At 38.0% G+C, this 23,251-nt stretch overlaps 3 protein-coding genes across 3 annotated transcripts; 2 read left to right on the top strand and 1 right to left on the bottom strand.

Annotated features, from left to right (window-relative positions):
* The first annotated feature begins 7,819 nt into the window (after positions 1-7,819).
* LOC124299544 (uncharacterized) lies at positions 7,820-9,998 on the top strand. The gene is made up of 3 exons (XM_046752806.1): positions 7,820-7,874; positions 8,270-9,684; positions 9,735-9,998. Exons 1-3 carry the CDS (start codon positions 7,820-7,822, stop codon positions 9,996-9,998), a joined length of 1,734 nt encoding a protein of 577 aa, XP_046608762.1.
* Positions 9,999-11,415: 1,417 nt separating this feature from the next.
* On the top strand, positions 11,416-12,120 carry LOC124299543 (uncharacterized). The gene has a single exon (XM_046752805.1). The coding sequence runs from the start codon at positions 11,416-11,418 to the stop codon at positions 12,118-12,120; it is 705 nt and encodes a 234-aa protein (XP_046608761.1).
* A 3,076-nt stretch (positions 12,121-15,196) lies between these two features.
* Positions 15,197-16,577, bottom strand: LOC124299542 (uncharacterized). Its single transcript, XM_046752804.1, has 2 exons — positions 15,984-16,577; positions 15,197-15,744 (listed from the first exon to the last, which is right to left on the bottom strand). Exons 1-2 carry the CDS (start codon positions 16,228-16,230, stop codon positions 15,197-15,199), a joined length of 795 nt encoding a protein of 264 aa, XP_046608760.1. The 5' UTR covers positions 16,231-16,577.
* Between the last annotated feature and the right edge of the window lie 6,674 nt (positions 16,578-23,251).

Here is a 23,251-nt window from a genome sequence, read left to right as displayed (position 1 = left end):
GTTAATTTACCTACATTCGTTTCGTCATTAAGCTTACTAATATGTTTTCGAGATGGGGTTCTGTATGGCTCCACATTGGAGATCTGCATTACCTCCATAACATTTATGCGCGTTGACTACAATACGGCGTTACGGAGGAAACTCCATAATTCATGACATATAATTGGTATTTACATCTTCAGTCAAATTTACGGTTTTGAAGGTTTTGTTGTCACTGGTTTTATGGATTATTACAGCAGTGCATCTATCTTTACATTATATCAGTTATACATGAAGTATTCCATGCCAACTGAGAGGACATTTTCCCTGACCCCCGTCAATTTGCTTCATTATTTTTTATATGATTCTACAACCTAAAAAAAAGCACTTGCAATTTTTTCAGATTTTTCGTCCCAACCATCATTTAAAAAAAAATGTTATAAACCCTTTGATGGTACTAAAAAAAAAACGCCATTTTTTATGTTTTACAAAAATTAAGATAATTTCCAGGTCCCAAAACAAACATTTGAAGCCATAGTTGAGAGTGGAGAATTGATCTTTTGTATTTTGTAAATATTTTTTTGGAGGAATAAGTTTTCTTTTTTTGTACGTATACAAAACATATGTTATGTTTGTAACATTTATTAAAAAAAAAATGGTTGGGAAAAAAAATAGTGAGTCCTTTTTTTAGGTTGTAGAATCATGTAAAAAATAATTAAGCAAATTTACAATTTGTATACATACAAAATAAGAAAAATTATTCCTCTAAAAAAATATTTGAAAAATACAAAAAATCAATTCTCCACTCTAAACTATGGCTCAAAATGTTTGTTTTGGGACCCAGAAATTATGTGAATTTTTGAAAAAAATAAAAAATGGCGTTTTTTTTAGAACCATAAAAGGGTTTGTAACATTTTTTTAAAAAGAATAGTCGGAACGAAAAATCTGAAAAAAATGGTAAGTGATTTTTTCAGGGTGTAGAATCATATAAAAAATAATTAAGAAAATTGGCGGGGGTCAGGGAAAATATCCTCTCAGTTGGCATGGAATACCTCATATGTCTCTGTGGTTTTACAGCCCTCTATTTTCCAGGCCATATGGCAAAGCGTAAGTTGTTTTAGTGTAGCTCTCAGCTCCGAATGCGCAAATGGCATTGTTAAGTATTATATAATAATTATATATAGTGGTGTTAGTTAATTATGATGTGACTACAATAATAATATATAATATTGTATAATATTATAGCTCTTTGTAGTCCGAAGATCTCGTAACATGGTTTTAGGATCTAGTTAATGAATTTCATAGTTATTTGCATCTAGGAATATTTCAAATAGTTAGATGGTTGTTTTAATACCTTATGTTTACAAGATTCTCGTACTTCGAGTTTGGTTAGTTGACGAAAGTGACATGCAATAATAATAGTCAATAAAACATACGGACGTTCCAGTCAGATGTTACAATAATTTAAAAATAAAATCGTACACCGGGCGGTTGAGACAGTTCCCCAGAGTGCGTTCGAAAAGTATGTGTCATCAGAGCGGGAATTTTAGATAATTCCAGAAGCTAGATACTAGAATCCATTCAGAAGAATGCACCTAGATTCACAGGCAGTAGTGTGGGTCGCCAAATACAAATTAAGCGTTGAAATGCAGTAGGAGATTTGATTCAAGTTCATAACGTTAGCACCCGAAGTCGATATAGGTAATCGATTGAAAGTAGTTTAACTCGTTTGCGCGGTGCTTGAATATGAAGAATATCACTCGTCCTCGTTTGCGCGTTCACTCGTTTTTTGAGAAAAATGCGAATAAAGTTAAGGTGATTTTTGAAAATGGTATTATGCGAAAGACTCATAGAATTTCGGATACATTGTCGGGTCAATCGTTTACACATCGTTTGCGCAACCATGCAGCACCGCGAAGTAAGTAGGCAGAAAGTATCAAAATTATCAGTAAAATAATTATTTTTTCCAACTGACAGTGTTAGCCACCAGAATAAATTACGGGTGTACTTCCGTTTAGAACATACCTCCGATCGATCTGAAATTTGGTATACTTATGTATTTTGATGCGCTGATCAAGAATATCATACTCAAAACACCCGCAAATTCGATTTTCAAGGTCAAATGGACAAAAAATCGATTTTTTAAATGTTTTTCACATTTATTGCAATAAATATAAGGAAAAACCCAAACCCAAACCTAAACAAACCCACACACACACACACACACACACACACACACACACACACACACACAAAATAAATAAATTGATTTGACCTTGAAAATCGAATTTGCGGGTATTTTGAGTTTGATATTCTTGATCAGCGCATCAAAATACATAAGTATACCAAATACACACACACACACACACACATACAAAAAAAAAAAAAAAAAAATTGATTTGACCTTGAAAATCGAATTTGCGGGTGTTTTGAGTATGATATTCTTGATCAGCGCATCAAAATACATAAGTATACCAAATACACACACACACACACACATACAAAAAAAAAAAAAATTGATTTGACCTTGAAAATCGAATTTGCGGGTGTTTTGAGTATGATATTCTTGATCAGCGCATCAAAATACATAAGTATACCAAATACACACACACACACACACATACAAAAAAAAAAAAAATTGATTTGACCTTGAAAATCGAATTTGCGGGTGTTTTGAGTATGATATTCTTGATCAGCGCATCAAAATACATAAGTATACCAAATTTCGCATTGATCGGAGGTATGTTCTAAACGGAAGTTTATCCTAAATTACTGCGCATGCGCAAAGAGCGGTTCAATTCTGTGCGTGCCAAATTCCAACCGGATAGACCGTAACTAATGTAGTAAATAGCTGAAATAATGCGTTTCAATCACTTTAAATCGCTCACGTGGTTTGCGCGTCGCTCGAAACCACGGACTTATGGACGATTCATTCCCTTGCGCGACGTGCACGGTGTAAAAATAAGAGGTGGTCCGACTGGCCCTCGGTCGCTGTGATTATTTTGCCTTAGTACGGTTGGAATCCGCCAGGGGCCTCATGCGTCGGCACGAATGAGGTAAACAATAATGGCGGTGATTTAACCACACAGTATTTACGAAAGTTGACGAGCAATCCGGGATCGACGTTTGGGTGTCTGTCGTTTACTCAAAAGACAAGAAAATGGTGAATTGTTTGCCCGATTGTCGGAGCGGGTGTCTAGGAGCTGACGAAACAATCTCCTTGTTTCGTGCTCCCAAGGATCCTATTATATTTCAAAAGTGGTCCAGTGATGTGAAAAAATTTGGCGTCGATCTTAAATTCATTCATTTTATTTGCGAAAAGCACTTCAACTATGACGTGCCTAATTTATATCAGGAGGCAGTTGATGCTTTAATAAATTGTAAGTTCTCGTTTCCATGTGATTTGCATAAGGAAGAAATCATTGCATACTGTCTACATCACTATACAGTCATGAGAATGCGTTAATCAACTAAAACAAAAAGTCGGGAAATGATAAAGACTAGTAGGGTAAAAAAGAAGCAAGCAAAACTATACTCTACGTGAAAAAAACCACGTTAAATTTTTGAAATATTTTAATATAATAATAATATTAAAAATAATACGTAATTATTTTATTATTACCCCAAACATTTATTATTGTGCATCCTTTGCATTTGATTTTGATTTGAAATTGATTCAGTGTAATTACTGTTTTCTTTTTATCACGAAAGCGTACCGACAGAATTTTATTTGATCTTTGGTCTTTCGATTCACCATGCATTTCGTTTTCATTATTCTTCTTGGACGTTACGGAAATAAATATGGATTCGTGAGTTTGATTATCAAGTCAAAATCAAAGGTGTAAATGAAATATTGAGAAAAATCTTTAATTGCAGGGTACGTGTTTCTGGTTTTAAGTCTGAAACAAGACTGTTTTTACAATAATGTTGGTTGACGCAGCAACCTTATTCTTTTGAAAGACATAAGAGGTTTGTAAACGTCTTTTATCTATGATGACTACTAGATCATTAAAAGGGGGCAAAACGGGTGATTTCACCCTTTGTAACAATATATATATTTTATTATATTTTATATTATTCATTATTTTATTTCTTATATTACATTCATCATACGATTATTGTCTTTTGTCAAATATTAATGTACCCATGTAATCTTTAGCAGCAGATTGGATTTTCCACATGCAAACGTCAAACTTTCGTGAATACTGTCTGCTAGAATAAGATCCCTACATTATACAGACACGCGTGGGCAAAAAAATTAGTGAGAAAGCGTAAAAAGTTTCGTATGACTATGGATGCTTTCCATTTAGAGCACAATATGACACGGTGTAAACGTTTCTGGTCTATTCCTTTGCCCGGATTGGCCGCTTACAATAGAAATTTGTACACTGTGTCACACTGTGCTCTAAATAGAAAGCATCCGGTGTGGTTCTGATTCCTGACCTGTCACAATGATTAACCTCAAAAATATACGTGCTTCTATTTATTTTGTGAACGTCAGGACATTAAGGACGCAACTCGTTAATGCTTAATCTCAAAAAATTGAGCAAGATTGGTCAAAACTGGTTAATGCGGTAATGTAAGTTTGATATTTTTTGGGCGAACGCGCATAGAACATTTTTGCCCACGTTATAGTGAGAAAAAGTGTCACACGCGTGTATAATCTATAATCTAGGGACCTTGTGCTGCTAGATCGCCGCCATTATTGTTCACCTCATCCTCACTGACGCATGAGGTCCCTGGCGGATTTTCGCCGTATTAAGACATAATAGTCACAGAGCTCAACACAGGGAGTATAGGGCACTCGGAACACCTCTTATTTTTACACCGTGGAGGCGTGTGGTGAAAGACGAAAGGGGTATCAGCCATGGCAGCCATCTTGGAGAAAGTGTCTGCGCGCCACATACAAATCGTAGCCCTATATAAAAATTACGCAATTGACATAGCGTTGCGATTAAATCGGCCAAATTTTTATTTATTGTTTTCTTGACTCATTCGAGATAAGTAACGTATTCTTACAATAATAGATACCAGAAATAGTAAAACTAATCGTATAGTATCGAATAGGAGTATTTATGTAATTCTTAAGGAGGGAATAAGGGTTTGCACTTTCGAAAAATCGAATTTTGTTTTTTTGTCTTATCTTACTGTTAAACATTTCAAGAATATATTCCCAAAATTTTAAGTCGATCTGAGCAAAACTCTTGAAGTTATTGTCTAGTTAGTCTCCGGCCGTTTAACACTATAGCTCTGACAGCAGGTATACAGCTTATTCACTTCTATCGTTCTGGTACATTATCCTGTTTCGAAAATATTTTATTTAGTACAGACAGGTAAGTAACGCCATAAATACATATTTTATATTTGTATGTATACTATACATTGTACAATATTTTGAAACGAGAGACGAGCGTCAGTTTGTCGTTACACGTTCGATCGTGCGCTTGTGATTTTTTCTCAAACCTACTTTTTCAAAGTCCGTGTTCACTGCCATTCAAAAACTACTTGACCGATTCATTTCAAACTTGGTACACATTTTCTACATATAAAATACCTCCCCCCAACGTTGAGTTAAAAATTTTTTTTCACATTAAGGGGATTTCCCACCCACAAAATGGCGGGATTTTTCGTGGAAAATAGCAGTTTACACTTTAGATGGCCACCAAAAATTTTTGAATGAAAAAAAAAAAAAAAACATAGAACGTTGGGGGGAGGATTTAATGATACTCTGACTAAATTTTAATGGTATTTGATTTCAGATAATTTCCGACCGAGAAATAGTGAACACCGCAAATTGTTTTTTTTCTAAGACGTTCTGGGGCAAGCTCTGTCACCGGCTTGTTCTTCAATATTTCCGCATAAAAAAATTACAGAATATTGTTAAAAGTATACTTAATAATGTACAAAAGGTTTGACATAATTTGCTCAATCCATACTTTAAAAAAAAACTCACAAGAAAAGTATTTTTTTTTACGCTGAAAACCTTACCCCCCCCCCCCTTAAATAGATTACAATAGATAGCAAAAAATACAGTTATAAATAAAATTTCTTTATTACAAAAATTAACAAACCATCATTATATACTTACAGATAGAATCACTTCGAATTTTTATGCAAATTCTCTTATAACTATTCGTTTTGTACAGACAGGAAATATTTTTTTAAAGTCTGACAATACTCGCATTGAAAATTGGTTTTGTTCTTCGTCCCTTGATAAGATATTTACATAGCCTTATACCAAACTTACAGCTCTTTCTGCTGTATCGTTGAAAATTTTTAATCCTTTGACAATTTTGAGGCCTGTCTGAAAATTTTCGTCTTGAGCCCAAATTTCAGGATCTTTCTGCAGAAAATCAGTGTTAATTTCAAACCTCTCGAAAAATTTTAGTGACTCCGAACTAATCAAATCATCAATTTCTTTATCATATAACTTTTTAATATCTTCAGAATGATAACGGTTTTTTTCCAATTATTTTCACATGATTCTTCATCTTCACTAATTTTCATTTTTGTTACCATCTTTTTCTTCATATCATTCGACAATTCTGCATCAAAAAAAGACATTGCAGCTGCCTCTGGAGTGAGATACCACAAGTGATGACCAAATTTTCTAAGTGTTATTTGAGACACTTTGAAATCAATAGATTTGTAATTGTATAATTTTTTTAAAAACTGTAAATCACGGTTCGGCGCTTGAGGCGCTAGAGGCGCTGTAAACCACGCTCTTACATATATTATCACAATGAAAATGCATATTTCTAAAAGAGCTTTCTTTTCCTTAGCTGTCAACCGAAATTGTGAACAAAACAAAAAAATTTTTAGGTAATATATCGCCTTTAACATCCAGCGAGCATGGTGAAATGCCCCTGGATGTTTGAACTTGACCTCATGAAGCGGAATAACACCGCAAAACACTCTTGTTAGTTCCAACAGTTTTTTATAATCATTACGTGGATGATTTACCTTCAGCATTTCATCCACAAATAACAGAATGTTTTCAACATGGCTTTCCAATGCATTCTTTACCGTTTCGTCGGCTGATCCACTCAAGTAGTTGGTTGTATCCAAACCTTTCCATGTATTTTGGAATCTTTTGAAAATCTTAGAATTTGGACCGCAAGTCTGAGGCATTTTTTCATCAAACACACTTTTTATAATCAACTCGTAAATATGATGCCGGCATGGAAGATATAAAATTTCGCTTTCTAATAATTGTTCCAAGTTTATTGCAGCACCATTGATAATACCTAAATTAGACGGAGTTGTGTCACAACACAATGCCTTGATTTTATGCGACACCCCCAATCCTCCTGTTCCGGAATCATCGCTAAACTTATTCTTATTTACAACACATACACACGTTAGACTCGGTCTCTCACGCACACATACACCCAAGCGGAAGAAACTTGTTTGGAGCAAACATCTTTCTTTCTCGACGCGAAGTTGGAGCTCGAAGACTAACGCACTGCAGCCGCCGGCAGCGATGGACATCATACAGCGCCATTGTCTCACCGAAAGCTACCTCCGATTTCTCTCCCTTCATTCTCAGGAAAGTACACCGAGTGGGTTTCTTTCAAGGATAAATTTTCGAGTCTTATTGAAAAAGACGCAAGCTTGCAGCCAGTTAACAAGTTGCATTACCTCAATGCCTGCTTAACGGGTGAAGCTAAAAAATGTATTGAAAGCATTTCAGCGTGTAACGATAATTACGATCGTGCCTGGCAAAGGCTCCTTTCGCGCTATGACAATCAATGCGCAAGTATCACGTCGTGCCTTAATAATTTGTTTCAGCTAACCAAGATTTCTTCAGAATCTTTCTCTGCGCTCAAGGCACTCCGAGATGGCACGACGGAATCCGTCGAAACTCTGGCAGCTCTCAAACGTCCTGTGGATAAGTGAGACGACCTCCTCGTTTACTTGACAGTTTCACGATTTGACCCGACAACTCGACGAGACTGGGAGACGCACCTGGGAGCCTCAACTCGCCCGAGCACTTACGAAGAGTTGGACGACTTTCTTCAAGGTCGTATTCAGGCTTTGGAACACGTAGAGCAGTCTACTCTGTCTACCCTGTCCAATTTTCTAGCTGACAAGCCGACAAACGCTTCGAAAAGGCAGTCCGCTTCTCAACCCAAAGTACACACATTGGCGACTGTTAAAGTCAAGTCGTCATGCTGCTTCTTTTGCAAGCAGTTACACTACATAGCGAGATGTGACAAATTTCGTGAAATAAATGTTGACGATCGAAACGCCTTCGCTGTATCTAGTCGCCTGTGCTTTAATTGACTAGGTACTCACCTGCTTCGAGATTGTCGCTCTTCTGGGACCTGCGGTACGTGTCTTGGAAAACATCATACTCTGCTTCACGGTGCTACCATTAGCAGCTCATCGTCTACTTCACCAGTCAACCCGCCGAGCTCCTCGTCCACGCCAAGTGTTTCAGACTCTCAAGGTCATCAGCCACCCACGGGAGTCTCCGCTAAGGTCGTGCAGTCAAATCCGAAAATTCAATGTTCCACTTGGCTCGCCACTGCACGAGTCAACATAATTCTAGACGATGGAAGAGAGTCTAAACTCCGAGCTTTGATTGACCCGTGCTCTGGAGCATCATTTATTGCTGAGTCAGCAGTTCAGCGTCTCAATATGCCGCGTCGTTCAGCTTTTGTTCCTGTTTCAGGCATAGGTGCTACCCGCGACCAGACAGCGAGGTCCAAGGTCTCCGTATCGCTGACCTCTCAGTATGACAAGAGCAAGAAGTGGATCACTGACGCCTTGATACTTCCCTGCCTTACCGACTATCTACCGTCACCTCGTCCGTTCAGCGTACAGCTCGCTTTCGTGAGTGGACTGCCGCTCGCAGATCCACGCCCCAACGCACAAGATCCAATTGAAATGATTCTTGGCATTGACCTCTACACAAAATTCATTGAAAATGGCTTATGCAAAAGTGAAAATGAGGAAGTAATCGCACAGCAGACGGCTCTCGGTTGGATCCTCTCAGCGCACTCAGGCAATTTAGACTCGCCCACGGGCAACTCGATCTCAAATTTTCAGTGTTTAGTCGACACTGATCTCTCTGCAAGATTGCAGCGATTCTGGGAACAAGAGGAGATTTCCGTAAACCCTGACTTGCTTCTCACCCCTGATGAAAGGGAGTGCCAAAAACATTATACAACAACTTTTCGTCGGACAAATACAGGCAAGTACGAACTGTGTTTGCCATTCAAGAAACCCATTACAGAACTCGGTGACTCTTACGATGCTGCAACAGCAATGTTGGAGCACATGGAGCGACGCTTTTCTCGTGATAACCACTTTCATTCGCTTTATCAAGACTTCATGAACGAGTATCTCTCGCTCGGTCACATGCGACCCGAGCTTCCCGGGGAGGCCTCCAGCGGTGAAATTGACTTCTATTTGCCTCACCACGGCGTTCTAAAGGCTGGCCGACTTCGAATAGTCTTTAATGGGTCAGTGAATTTATCATCTGGTCTCCCCGTCAATAAATGTTTATATGTCGGAAAAAACCTCTTGATTGACATGGTGATCGTCATGCTGCGTTGGCGCATGTTTCCTGTAGTTTTCTCAGCAGATATCGTTAAAGCTTTTCGTCAAATCGGCATTGCCAAGGAGGATCAGAGATTTTTGAAGATTCTTTGGAGAAGGACGCCATCGAGTCCTGTTGAAACCTTTCACCTTTGCACCGTAACGTACGGCATAGTCTGCTCTCCGTTTTAAACGAACGCACGATACAGCAACTTGCCAATGATGACGCCGCACGTTTCCCCGCTGCTTCGCGGATTCTTAAAGAAAATATCCACGTCGATGACGTGTTAGCTGGAGCAGATACTCTAGAACAAACTGTTTCTCTGAAAAAGGAACTCGTGGATCTGCTCTTGGCTGGAAAATTTCCTCTCCGTAAATGGATAACGAATAATCAAATTCTGCTCATGAATATAAACCCCGAAGATCTCGCACCCGCGCTATTACTTGGATGGAAGTATGCGCCCGAGCTCTAGATGTTGGGCATCTCGTGGAATCCGTCAAGCGACTGGTTCAGCTTTCACTTCGACCCTCAAAATTCAAAAAATTCGAATACCAAAAGAGGAGCTCTCTCAATTATCGCCCAGCTGTACGACCCCCTGGGATGGATTTCGCCTGTGACCATTAACTTCAAGATCTTCATGAAATCTCTTTGGAAAAATGAGCAGCAGTGGGATGACCCACTTCCACTCGAACTCAAGAATAAATGGATAAGCCTGCTATCATACTTAAGTGACCTGCATCTCGCCTTACTGCCTAGGTGGGTAGCTTACTCACGTAGTTGTCAGCTCGTAAAGCTTTACGGCTTCGCTGATGCCTCAAACGATGCATATGGAGCCGTCGCTTATCTCAAGACTGTTGACTCCGCAGGCACAGTCAACTCAGTTATTTTGACCTTAAAATCGAGAGTTTCGTCGGTAAAACAAACCACTATTGCTCGGCTGGAGCTCTGTGGAGCCTTGCTACTTGTAAAACTCGTCAAGCAAGTGCTCACCGCTTTAGCTGTAGAAAATCTAGCCTGCCACCTCTGGCTAGACTCTATGGTTGCGTTGTCTTGGATTAACGGACAATCAACTCGATGGAAAACGTACGTGGCCAACCGTGTAGCGGAAATTCAATCATCTCTTCCGAATGCAGCATGGCACTACGTTAATACGCCATAAAACCCTGCCGATTTCGTCTCTCGAGGTACTACTCCACGAGAATTGAGTCAATCTTCACTGTGGTTTCATGGCCCAAGCTTTCTCTGCGCATTAACGACCCCATGGCCAGCTTCTGAATTTATCCAGATTCGACGTGCACAGATGAACTCAAGGTCACCAATCGTGTCGTCAAGGTAAATCCGGAAGAATGGGATCTTGTACACCGCTATTCTTCACTCACCGAACTGCTCTCCGTTACAGCCTGGTGCCAATTATTTATTGAAAGGGTCAAAAATCGCATCGCTTTGAAGCACCAAGGTCAGCAACTGGAACAGTTGAGTCTGCGTGCAGCCCTGCCGAATGCCCTGGTTTTAACACCCTCTCAAATCTAGGCAGCATTTTATTTTTGGGTTTCGCACGCTCAAAAAACATATTTTTCAGAAGAAATTCGAGTCCTTTCTCGCAACTCTATGCTGCGGAGAAGGAGTTCGTTAATCAGGCTGAATCCGGAAATCGACGCACACAACATGCTGCGAGTACGAGGGTGACTCATGCACTCGTTGCTCGAAGACGATGAAAAACATCCGCTTATATTGCCGCGTCAAGCTCAACTTGTAAGTCTTATCGTTCTCGACGCTCATGAGAGAACTTTACTTGGCGGAACACAACTTACCTTAAATTTTTTACGCCAACGGGTTTGGATAGTCCGAGGGCGTCAACCAGTCAGAACCCTGATCTTTAAGTGCCTTAAATGTTGGCGCTTACGTACTCGTCCGATAACTCAACTGATGGGAGATCTACCTGCCGCTCGAGTAAGACCCTGCCGGCCGTTCTTACATGCTGGAGTGGATACGCCGGACCAATAAACAATCGATTTTCCGCTGGTCGAGGTGCCAAGTCTCGAAAAGGTTACATCTGCGTCTTCGTATGGTTCGCCACACGTGCTGTTCACCTCGAAGCCGCTTCGGACTACTCTACCAGGGAGTTTACAGACGTTTATCGTCGTTTTGTTGGGCGGCGAGGAATTTGCGCAACACTTTATAGTAATTGCAGCACAAATTTCGTAGGTGCAAGTCGCGAGCTTAAAAAGCTCTTCTTAGAAGCAGGAAGCAGCAGCAGCGACATCGCTCGACTCCTTGCAAGAGGCGGCATCGAATGCAGATTCAGCCCGCCTTCGGCTCCACACTTTAGAGGCCTCTGGGAGGCGGCAGTAAAGTCTGTAAAATATCATCTCAAGCGGGTCATCGGAGAGTCTACTCTTACTTTCGAAGAGAGGTCGGCCTTACTCGTACAGGTAGAAGCTTGCTTGAACTCCAGGCCTCTGTGCCCCCTAAATGATGACGTCTCTAATCACTCTTTGCTCACACCAGCTCACTTTGTGATTGGAGAACCATTCAACCTTGTGCCCGAGCCATCTGTATTTTCCATTCCTGACAACCGACTTGCGCGCTGGTAACATGTAAGAAAAATGTTCGAACATTTCTGGCGTCGTTGATCGTCTGATTACTTACATGAGTTGCAGCAGCGCCTAAAATGGCGATCTACAAAGCCTTCCGTTAATGTAGGGGACTTGTGCGTTATTCGCTCAGAACAATTTCCGCCTTGCAAGTGGCCCATGGCGCGAGTAATTGAAGTATTCAAGAGAACCGATGGCTTGGTACTTGTTGTGAAGCTTCGTACTGCCTTATCGACTTTTACTCGACCGATTGTCAAGATCAGCGTTTTACCCGTGGAGAAATTATCTCTTCATCAGGACTGACGAAAGGAGGGGGGCATGTTCCGGAATCATCGCTACACTTATTCTTATTTACAACACATACATACGTTACACTCGGTCTCTCACGCACACATACACCCAACGACAAATACGAGGTGTCGATGCGAGAAGTTCAGTTCTCGAAAGTCCGCGAGAGAGAGAGTACACGCGCTTCACGCATTACATAACACGACTACTTAAAGCTTAACTGGTTACTTAGTGAAGCTCGTCATTAATTATTCTTACATCAGTGAATTTAGAACAATAGGGGAAAGGGGGTAGCCCCGGCCAGTTTTCTATTTCTATGTGTATGCCACAAATTAAGGTTCAATAATTAATTGGAATCGCATGAATATTTCAACAAAGATATATTTCAACAGAATATCGAGCAAAAAAAAATTATAAATTATCAAAAACTTAAAAAAAAAATGTTAATTTTTGGCTTAAATTCATCTTCCGAAAAAAAGTGGCGGGTAGCTCCGGCCACTGCGATATTTAATTCCAAAATCGTTCTTTGGCTACACAAACGTCACACGCGTAGTATAAATCGCCCGGATTTATATCAACGCATTCCTCGTGAGCCCAGTCTTGACATTTGTGGCATTGGATCCAGTCCTCGTCAAATGTTTCGCCACAAATTATGCACTCGGTGTCTCTTTTTTTGGCACGCGATTTCGATTCAGCTTTTCTTTTTGTGACGTTCCTTTTTTTCACCGCGCTCTTTTGCTTTTTTTTCGGAACTGCTGATTTATCAATCAGCTGATTTTGATAAGGAGATGACGTCAAAATCTCACTTCTTTGAATTCTTCTTTTTCGAACGGACAGTCTCTTCTCTGAGGCGTCTGGTAGAGGTAACAAGGTATTCAAAACATCGCTAATTGTTTCAACGATGTTGGACGTGCGATTAAACGAAATCTTTGTCTGGCGGGTAGATGTGGATGGACATGTCAATGTTCTTGGGTGGTTATCGCGATCTCCGGGTAGTGCAATATCTGTCAAAGCAGAGCACAAAAAATCCAAGTCTGAGAAAATTTCGCGATCGAAGGGCACGATGCCTGTGCAGCGAAAGGCACTTTGGGCCGTTTCCAATTTGGCCACTCTAGTGAACGCTACGTTAACAAGTCCAGCAATATCATAATCCGTCAGTCAAGCTCCAGGATTTCGACGCATCCCCGTTGCACCTGCCGATCCATAAGCCTGTTTGAAAGGCTTGAAAAATGCACAGTCGAGGGGCTGCAGTCGATGTGTTGTGTGTTGAGCAGTGCGTAGCATGTGAATATGGTGATCTCGAGCATATTCAATAACACTCAACTCTTTGTGGCTAGAATGTCCACCCAAGATCAAGAGAATCGGATGAGCTTCAGAAGAATGAACATGTCGCTGGAAATGTTGAAGCCACTGAAGAAACAGCTCTCCATTCATCCAGCCATTTTTAGCCGCGACGCCAATACTTTCTGGAGGAGCACCAACCATCAGACGACCATTTTTCTCCATTTTTGCCCTTGGGAAAATGAACATGGGCGGTACAAAGTGACCCACTGCATTCATAGCAAACACGGTGGTAATATTACGACCTCGTTCTGCTGACGTGAGCTTCCCAACTTGTTTTTTCCCTTTTACTGACAATACCTTGTCATTTTTGTGGACGGTGGTGACTCCTGTTTCATCAGCATTGTACACTTGTGAAGCTTGAAAACTGAACTGTTTTTGAAGTTTTAGAAGAAGGTCATAAAATCGATTGACTTGTGCCTTATAAAAACCAGTCGCTCGGCTCAAGCTTGTCGGCTCGGGCGTTCTCAGAGCTGAATCTGGATTTCTTTTCTTGAAGTTACTGAAAAAACCTTTCCCAGCCATCTGTTTTTCCTGATTGAATCGGTGAGGAATTTTGAGCTTTTCTGCTAAATTGAAAGCCAAAACGTGAAAATTCTTTTCTCGTCACAGGCATGAGACGATTATCCAGATCTTTAATGTGCTTACAAAGCTGTTTTTCGTATTCAGCAGTGAACGTTTGCTCGAACCGCCCGAGTTTTGGCTCATCTAATCGAAGAACCTTGTTTTATGGCCTTAATATGGTCCTGTAGTGCGGTGCGAGGAACCTCATAACGTTTTCCAGCAACTCTTTCAGAAGACTTACTTTCAAGAACTGCTTCTATGGCTCTTCTCATATTTTCGCCACTTCAATTTCCTCGGTTCGTAGTTCTTCCTTTCAACTTAGCCATTTTGACGCTCACCTTCGAAAACAAATGACATGTAATTGCAGTAAACCTTTTTTTTATGAAATTTCGGTAAGAAATAGGCCTTTGAATAAATAGCCGGAGCTACCCTCTAAAGTAGTGGCCGGAGTTACCCGATTCGATTTTTAGCAGAATTATGGCTTCAGCACTAAAATAAATATTAATTTTTCCAAACCAAAAATTATATATAAGATTTAGTGTTTATAATAAATGTTGGCCAGGTAAAAAATATAATTACTTACGTTTTTTCAATGGAGCACACTTTTTTACTTTGAGTATAACGTGATCGTGTTTTACAGAAATCGATGTTTACGTTTTCACGACCGGACACAAAGCCGAGGTGAGCTCTACTGCTCGCGCGTTACTGGTGGGACGCGAAATAACACAGAACAATGGAAATAATCGAAATAAAGACAAAGCGAGCATAGATTTTAAATATGGCCGGGGCTGCCCCCCTTTCCTGTATACGATCATTTTACGAACAACTGTGCGAGTATTTAATTCAACACCTTGCATCCCGGCACCCTCAATCATCCAACTCATTACACCTCCAGTAATTCAAAAATAGCTGTTGCTTGAGATAAACCCTTACTATTTTCCAGCTCAGGCACTCTTAACAACTGTTCAATATTTCCATCCGATATAAGAACAGGTAGTCTATCAGTTACTTTGTACTCTAACAAGTTACGCATCAATTTCCCATCCCAATGTAATACAGCTGCGTTCAATTCTGTGTTCTTGAATGTTTCTTTCACAGTTGCGGCTCCCGATTCACGCAATTTTTCTCGACATTTGCGAATGGATGTTTTGTTAATAATCAATGTACTGACATCAATGTTCAATGCTTGCGCTATTGAGATTATTAAATAAACGTCATTTCTGTCACTGACTTTGCATTTATCCAAAACCCCAACCAACTTTTCTGTCATGACACTTATAGATCCCCGTGATGTCCTCGATTCAGATGGTTCTTCTTCACTGGGCACGTATGAAAAATCGGACGTTGTCGCTGATTCATGGGACAAAGCACTTTCTTGACTCGAAGCCAAAGATAAAATAGTAGGACTTTGCTTCGCTTGAATAAATGGGCCTAAAACAGAGTAAATGAGTTGTTTTTATGGGAAAATCAGCTGCCACATGTGACAAACTTTTTTAGTAGTCCCAAGTTTATGCAAGGACATTACATAATTATTTGCGTTTGGCTGAATATTTTATTGCTCAACAAAAAAAAAATTAAAACAAAAAATGACAGATCACGATAAATGAGAAATGTATATAATTTCTCATAGTCGTACTTTACGTGGAGAAATAACTTTATAAAATACTTACTTTTCTCCTGTTTTCTTCTTTTATGTGGCCTCGGAGAATCATCTCCACCGTCGTGATTTCGAGCAAGTTCCTCAGTACCATCATGAACGGTACAAATATTCCCAATATAATCTATCCGCCCTTTTTCTCGTTGTTTCGACAAAAATGCTTTCTGCTCGTCATTGATCATATCATCCACTTGTGCATGAGCAATGTCAAATAGGTTATCAAATTCAGAAGTGAATTTCTTTCTTTTTCCAAGTCGCATGATCTGCCGGTAGTTTTTTGCAAAATTCTCAAATCTTCAGACAAAGTTTTCAATTTTGTGATACAATGACCCTGTCTATGAGTTGGTATTGGAGCTTTTTGCCAAAATACCTCCACTTCTCTTATCAAAAGCCTTGCACTTTCATGTATTGGTAATTTCTTGTATTGAACAACGAAACTTTCAACACCTGGATTCTTGAAAGTAATTTATTACCACGAATTTGAGTGTCAGTGGGACCAATTAAAAAAATATTTTCAAGAATAGTTGCTGAAGAAGACATTGTCACTGAATCGCATATTAATTAGCTTAAATTAAATACAGAAAAGACCGTTCTTTTGAGAGTATACTGTAGTTTCCACTTTTGAGGTCAGACTGATCCAATTTGGGTGAAAATACAGAAAATACAGAGCACAGATACAGAGAAACCGAGTATACGAGCTGCATACCGCGAGTATGGACATTTTTTTTTAGCCCTGTATTAGGTCGTCCTCTTGCGGCGACCTGTGGCACTCTCTACAAGTACGCAAGATAGACAGAGAACGGTAGTCTAAATGGTAGTCGTTGGCGTAGCTTTCAGTGGAAGGCGGCAGATGTATCGAGTAAAAGTATTGAAGAAAGGGTAAAAAACGTACACTGAGAAGTACACCTGGGCTGAGTTCAGAAACCTTACTCGAGTGACTCGAGTATCGTTGTATCTTTGTTTAATCTCATGTGTTAGACAGAGACAGTATGATATCCGAGTTCACTCGGGTAAGGTTTCTAAACTCAGCCCTGCGATTACATGATTTATTATTCGTTACTATTTTGATTTATTAATTTTTTATTCTAGGTTTCCTTACAATTTTTTAGAGAATAATTTCTAGGATATATTTTTTTGGATGCCATGTTGAATATTCCATCATGAAAAATTGAAAATGTTTGAGTGAAAAGTATTTTCAATCCCAGATTTTTTTTTCTACCGTTTCATTTTTTTAAATCATTTTAATATTAAAAAATATCAAGATCTGAAACAAATTGAAATATTATTAAAAAAAAAAAAAAAAAATTGAAGCAATTATCGGCACACCTTAATATTAAGATAGAGTATTGAAATTTGGAGGATCTTCTTTTTTCAAGGTTAAGTTTAGGTCTTTCAACTGGGAGCACAAACTTTTTTTTTAACGGTCAGTCTAATATACTGTTTTAGCTTTAAGTGCAGAATCCTTTTTCGAAGATGTCCCTCAAGAATTCCAAGCCATACATGGACGGGATAACGAAAAACAATGGTTAACGGCTGTAAAAGAGGAGATTACATCGCTCATCGAAAATAAAACTTGCAACTTGGTACCATTGCCTCCTGGAAGTAGAGTAATTGACAACAAATGAGTTTTCAAAGTAAAGAAGGATGATGATGGAAATATAAATAAAAATAAGGCTCGTTTGGTGGTCAAAGGATGTTCGCAAAGAAGAGGATTGGACTATGAGGAAACGTACGCACCAGTTGCATGTCTTACTACGGTACGGGCTCTTTTGTCGATCGCCAATGAACAAAGGTTAAAACTCAGACAATTAGACGTCAAAAATGCATTTATACATGGAACTATCAGCGAAGAAATTTATATGAAACAACCACAAGGGATTGCAAACACTGAGGGTTTTGTATGTAAATTAAAACGCTCCTTGTATGGACTCAAACAAGCTACAAGGGCTTCGAATACCAGGTTTAACGAATTTATTCTGAAGCTGGGACTCAAAAGATCAGAACGAGACCACTGTTTTTATACAGCAAAACCGGAAAATTTACGTCTGTATCTTATACTTTATGTTGATGACATTTTGATTGCAGGTGAAGATGGAACTCGGATACAAAATGTTGTAAATGCTTTGAAGGGTGAGTTTGCCATGACAGATGTTGGTGAACCAAAGATCTTTCTCGGTATAAAAATTCAACAGATACCGAGAGGACTGTTCGTGAGCCAGAAGGTGTATATGGAGCGAATGCTGATTCATTTTGAAATGTCAGACTGCAATCCATGTAAAACTCCTATGGAACTGAATTGTGAAAGAAACGAAGATGATGAAGAAGAAATAATAATCGAGACAAAACCTTACAGAGAACTAATCGGATGTTTGATGTTTCTCATGTCAAATTCACGCCCTGATATAAGTGTGGCTGCAAATTACTTCAGTCGTTTTCAAAGCAATGAAAAATTATCTCACTGGAAAGGGCTGAAACGAATTCTTCGTTATATCAAGGGTACTATGGATTATGGTCTGCGGTTTGATCAAAGCTCGAATTCAGAAATGCTTCTTCGGGTGTATGTAGATGCAAATCGGGCTACAAAAAACGATCGTAAATCGACAACGGGTTTTCTACTACAAGTACACGGATCAACGATAACTTGGTCAACGAAGAAACAATCAGGAATTATTCTTTCTTCGACTGAAGCTGAGTATGTTGCTCTAGCAACAGCGATGACGGAAGTGATTTCGTTAAAAGGTTTTTTGGAGGACTGTAATCTGCATAGTGTTAAACCTATTCTAGTGTTTGAGGACAATCAATCAGTTATACATTTGTTAAATCGATGGGAACATCGTAGACTTAAGCATGTTGATGTATAATGCAACTTTATAAGAAATATGTAGTGGAAGGCGGGGCAATGTGGACACCAAAAAACTAATCCAGGCATAAAAAAAATATCATCGACCCAGGTTACATGTTTACGGATAAATATCGTAGTTTACACTTCTAGGAAACAGTCTATCATAGTCAGACCCTATACTTTTGTGAAATCGTTGTGTTACAATAAAAACAAAGCTTACCTGCAGAATGATCACTTTACCCCGCATACGGGGTAAAGCGAACAAGCCTATGGGGCAAAGTGGTTTAGACTGGAAAAATTTAACTACACATTTGTTTGAGTATGTGTGATGAAGGAGATTGAATTGTAATTTGATTGTAGAAGGGACTTTTTTGTATCAACAATATTTATTGCACAGTTTTACAATCTTTCATATATTTTTTAACTGTTGTACGTATCAACTTCGAATAAGCATCTACTTAATATTAACAGTCAGCAACCTGCGCTTTCATATAAATAATCTTGTAAAAAATAATGGCACACGACATTTTAAGTAGTGTGACGTGAATTGTTCCCGCTCCTCGGTCACTCGGAGAAAATGACCAAGAACTTACCGCGTGCACACTAATTTGGCGTCCACGATGTACCCTGGATCTAAAAACAATATTGCGAAGTTTTGTTGGGCGCCTGGCGTGATTAACACGCCTCGAAATCGTTAAGACTTTTATACTTCATGCGGGCTTACTGTTCGGTGATCTCATTTCAGATGAAAATGATGAATACTGGGAACTTTTCAAATTACTCAGGCAAATTCTTTCAATCACCTTACAAACATCCATTTCGAAAGGGACATCTACTTTACTACAATGTTTAATTGAGGAACATCATGTGTTATTCGTAAAACTGCATGGCAATAAACTAATACCTAAGCATCACAATATGATTCATTATCCGGGAATAATAGATAAAGTTGGTCTTCTGCGCCATATCTGGGCAATGAGGTTTGAAGCAAAACATCGACCTTCAAAAAAGAGTGCTGCCGTTAGTTTCAACCGTATGAATGTTTGTTACACTATAGCTCTGAAAAATCAATTGAATTATTCCAATACTCTGATATACAATAAGTCATTCGCGGATGATGTTTCCTTTAAAAAAATTTAAAAAAAGCCAAGAGTAGTCTGTGATCTCCCTCTTGATGCTGCTGAGCCCATAAGCGTTAAATGGATTCGTGTAAATGGTGTTAAGTACACAGTTGAAACAGTTATTTTGATAGGTATTAACGAATCACCTGTATTTGGCAAAATTCTACGTATTTATTTGAGGCGGAAATTTGTAAATCCTAGAAAGTCTGATATTTTATTTTTAGTTGAAACTGTTGAGTGTCAATACTATAACGATCATTTACAAGCTTTCGCTATTCATAACACAAATACATTGCAGTATATACAACTGGAATCAGTTGTCCGCGAAGATCACTATAATGTTATAACGATGCCTTGCGGAACATCGTACATACAATTTTGAGGTAACCGAAGCAGGTTATTAATTCCCTGAAGATATCTATATGTGATACATACTTAAATATAATCCAAAGAAAAGGAATGTTTCTAAAATACTTTACATTATTTTATTTCGTTTGTTTAGTAAAGTGAAGATACAAGAGCTAAACAGTACTGTATAGTTCTTTAGTTCTATTATGTCTAGTCTCATTGCCTCAACCGAAGGCAACTGACTGATGATTTTGATAAATGATATATATTCATAGATATATAACTTATGCAAACGTATATGCGTATAACATACGTATATATGTGAACACTGCAGTTTTCCACAAATGATTATTTTAATTTAGGAAAGTCACTACGCAACGAGTATGAAACAAAGTAAACTGCGTTATAGCTATGACATTTACTTGATAAGTTATCAGACTAAATGATTTTTTTTTTTTTTAACGTGAACTACTTCGCGTTTTGAATTTGTGATTCGGTCATTTCACGTGTTAAACGAAACCTTTTAGATTTAAGTATTTGTCACTGCATATTTTATTTGTATTGTAACTACTGCATATGTTGTGAATATGCGCTAAACGTAGATATTAGAACATGTTTATTGAATATTGATCTCATTATCATAATTCAACAATTCAGAAAATATTTTTGTTCAAAACTTTCCATGTAAGAATATAATATATAATTTATGCAATATGTAGATTAGAGTGGGTTTTTCTTTTAACTTTTTTTTTACGTACTCTGTGAAACGTTAGTTTTTAGCCTTGAACGAAGCCTCGTGAAACCAGAAGTCGGTAGCAAAATTTTAAGAGGTGCCTTATCGCGATTTCCTATTTCTCATTCGAATAACATGGGGAATTTTTTTTTTAAACTCTCGAATCTTATAACTCGTCAACGCATTAGCGTACTAATAAAACCGGAACGTATTTTGTGAGGAAGTGAATGCTCTACAAAAAAAGTTTCTTATCCTTATTTGATAAATCCGCTCTTTCAAAAGTTATTTAAGGTCCTTAAATACATTTTGAAAGATTGGATTTATCAAAAAAATATATGAGATCTTTTTTGTAGAGCGTTCAATTCCCTACAAAAATACGTTGGTCTTATGAGTATTCTAATGCGTTAACGAGTTATGAATTTCCAAAATTCAAAAAAACAAATTTCTCATGTTATTCAAGTAGGAAATAGAAAATCGGGATGAGGCGCCGCTTAGAATTTTATTACCAACTTTTGGTTTCACGAGGCTACATAATAGCCTTTCGAATGATATGTTAGAAAAAAAAAGGTATAAAAAATTTCAAAAAGAACCACGCTAATGTGGATATACGGTTAAGTTTGTTAAAAGGGGACCAACTGAACTTTTGACAAGAACCATTTTTTGCTTCCGTTTTTGAAATGATTTGGAACAATCTAATTAAAAATCATTTCCAGCAAAACTCAGGTAATGTCGGTACGTGCGTTGAACGCAAATATGAATGTTGTGTTACGAAAGTCTATGCGCAAAAAACCCTTTGGCCGTGGTACGCTGAAAATATTTTGCGACATGTTCCCTGCGCACAAACTTTCATTGCAGAACATTCACATTTATTTTCAATACACATAATAAGATTATCTAAATTTCGATGGACGGAATTACCGATTTGATTTTTTTAAGTCATTTCAAAAATGAATGAATCGTTTCTGTAAAAATTTCACTGGAATCACCCCTTAAAGTATATAAGTATCAAAGTTGTGTTGTTACTATAATTCGTTAAAAAAAAAGAGAGACATACTCAATGTGCCGTTCTTTTTGATCAGTTTCACCATTGACGTGGACGTGATGAACTATAAGATATTGTATCAATAATTAAATTTCACAGTCAGCCAATACAATTACTATAGTTATACTGGCATACAATATTTTCCAATAAATCTACATTATGATTGGAACAACACATTTAATGGTGTGTGCTACCCAATATTATAGTTTTTTAGAATTTTATAGATAGTGTAACTAGACTTAAATATGGTTAATGCTGATACAATAATTCGTTAGACAAGATCATACGAACATAGTTTCACCGACTATACACATATGGTCAGGTCTTCGTATCGTACCGTTAACTATGCAACTTTTGTCAGATGTAACCATAAGTTCATAGTTCGGAACAACATAATAAGTTCTATTAACCATAAATTCGTATTGTCCCCTGAGCACACTATTTTTTATGGTAAAGATAACCAGAATTTTCTCTGAGTGTACGTATACAAAACATATGTTATGTTTGTAACATTTTTTAAAAAAGAATGGTTGGGACGAAAAATTTGAAGAAAATGCTGAGTGCTTTTTTTTAAGTTGTAGAATCATATAAAAAATAATGAAGCAAATTCATAATTTGTATACATACAAAATAAGACAAATTATTGCTCTAAAAAAATATTCAAAAAATACAAAAAATCAATTCTCCACTCTGAAATATGGCTCAAGATGTTGTTTTGGGACCCAGAAATTATGTGAATTTTTGTAAAAAAATAAAAAATGGCATTTTCTTTTTTAGGATCATAAAAGGGTTTGAAACATTTTTTTAAAAAGAATGGTTGGAACGAAAATTCTGAAAAAAATGGTGAATGCTTGTTTTAGGTTGTAGAATCATATAAAAAATAATGAAGCAAATTGGCGGGGGTCAGGGAAAATGTCCTCTCAGTTGGCATGGAATACCTAATATACATATTAAGCACAGAAGTAATTAATTAGTAATTGAATTTTTGTAAATTGCCCATTACAAAAGTAGTTTGTAATTAAATATTTTTCTATCACACAATACAAATATAAATATCAATTGAATGTGTAATATTCGAATTGAAAATCTAACCGAAGACAAGCAACATAATAGTATAACTACGATGAGGTTTCTTACACTTTGCCATTTGCTTGTGTGACTGCGTGCCGCTAACGCATGAACGCATATCACTTCA

Source organism: Neodiprion virginianus, chromosome 3 (assembly GCF_021901495.1).
Source record: "Neodiprion virginianus isolate iyNeoVirg1 chromosome 3, iyNeoVirg1.1, whole genome shotgun sequence".
NCBI lineage: Eukaryota > Metazoa > Arthropoda > Insecta > Hymenoptera > Diprionidae > Neodiprion > Neodiprion virginianus.
This window is presented reverse-complemented; position numbering and strand designations above follow the sequence as displayed.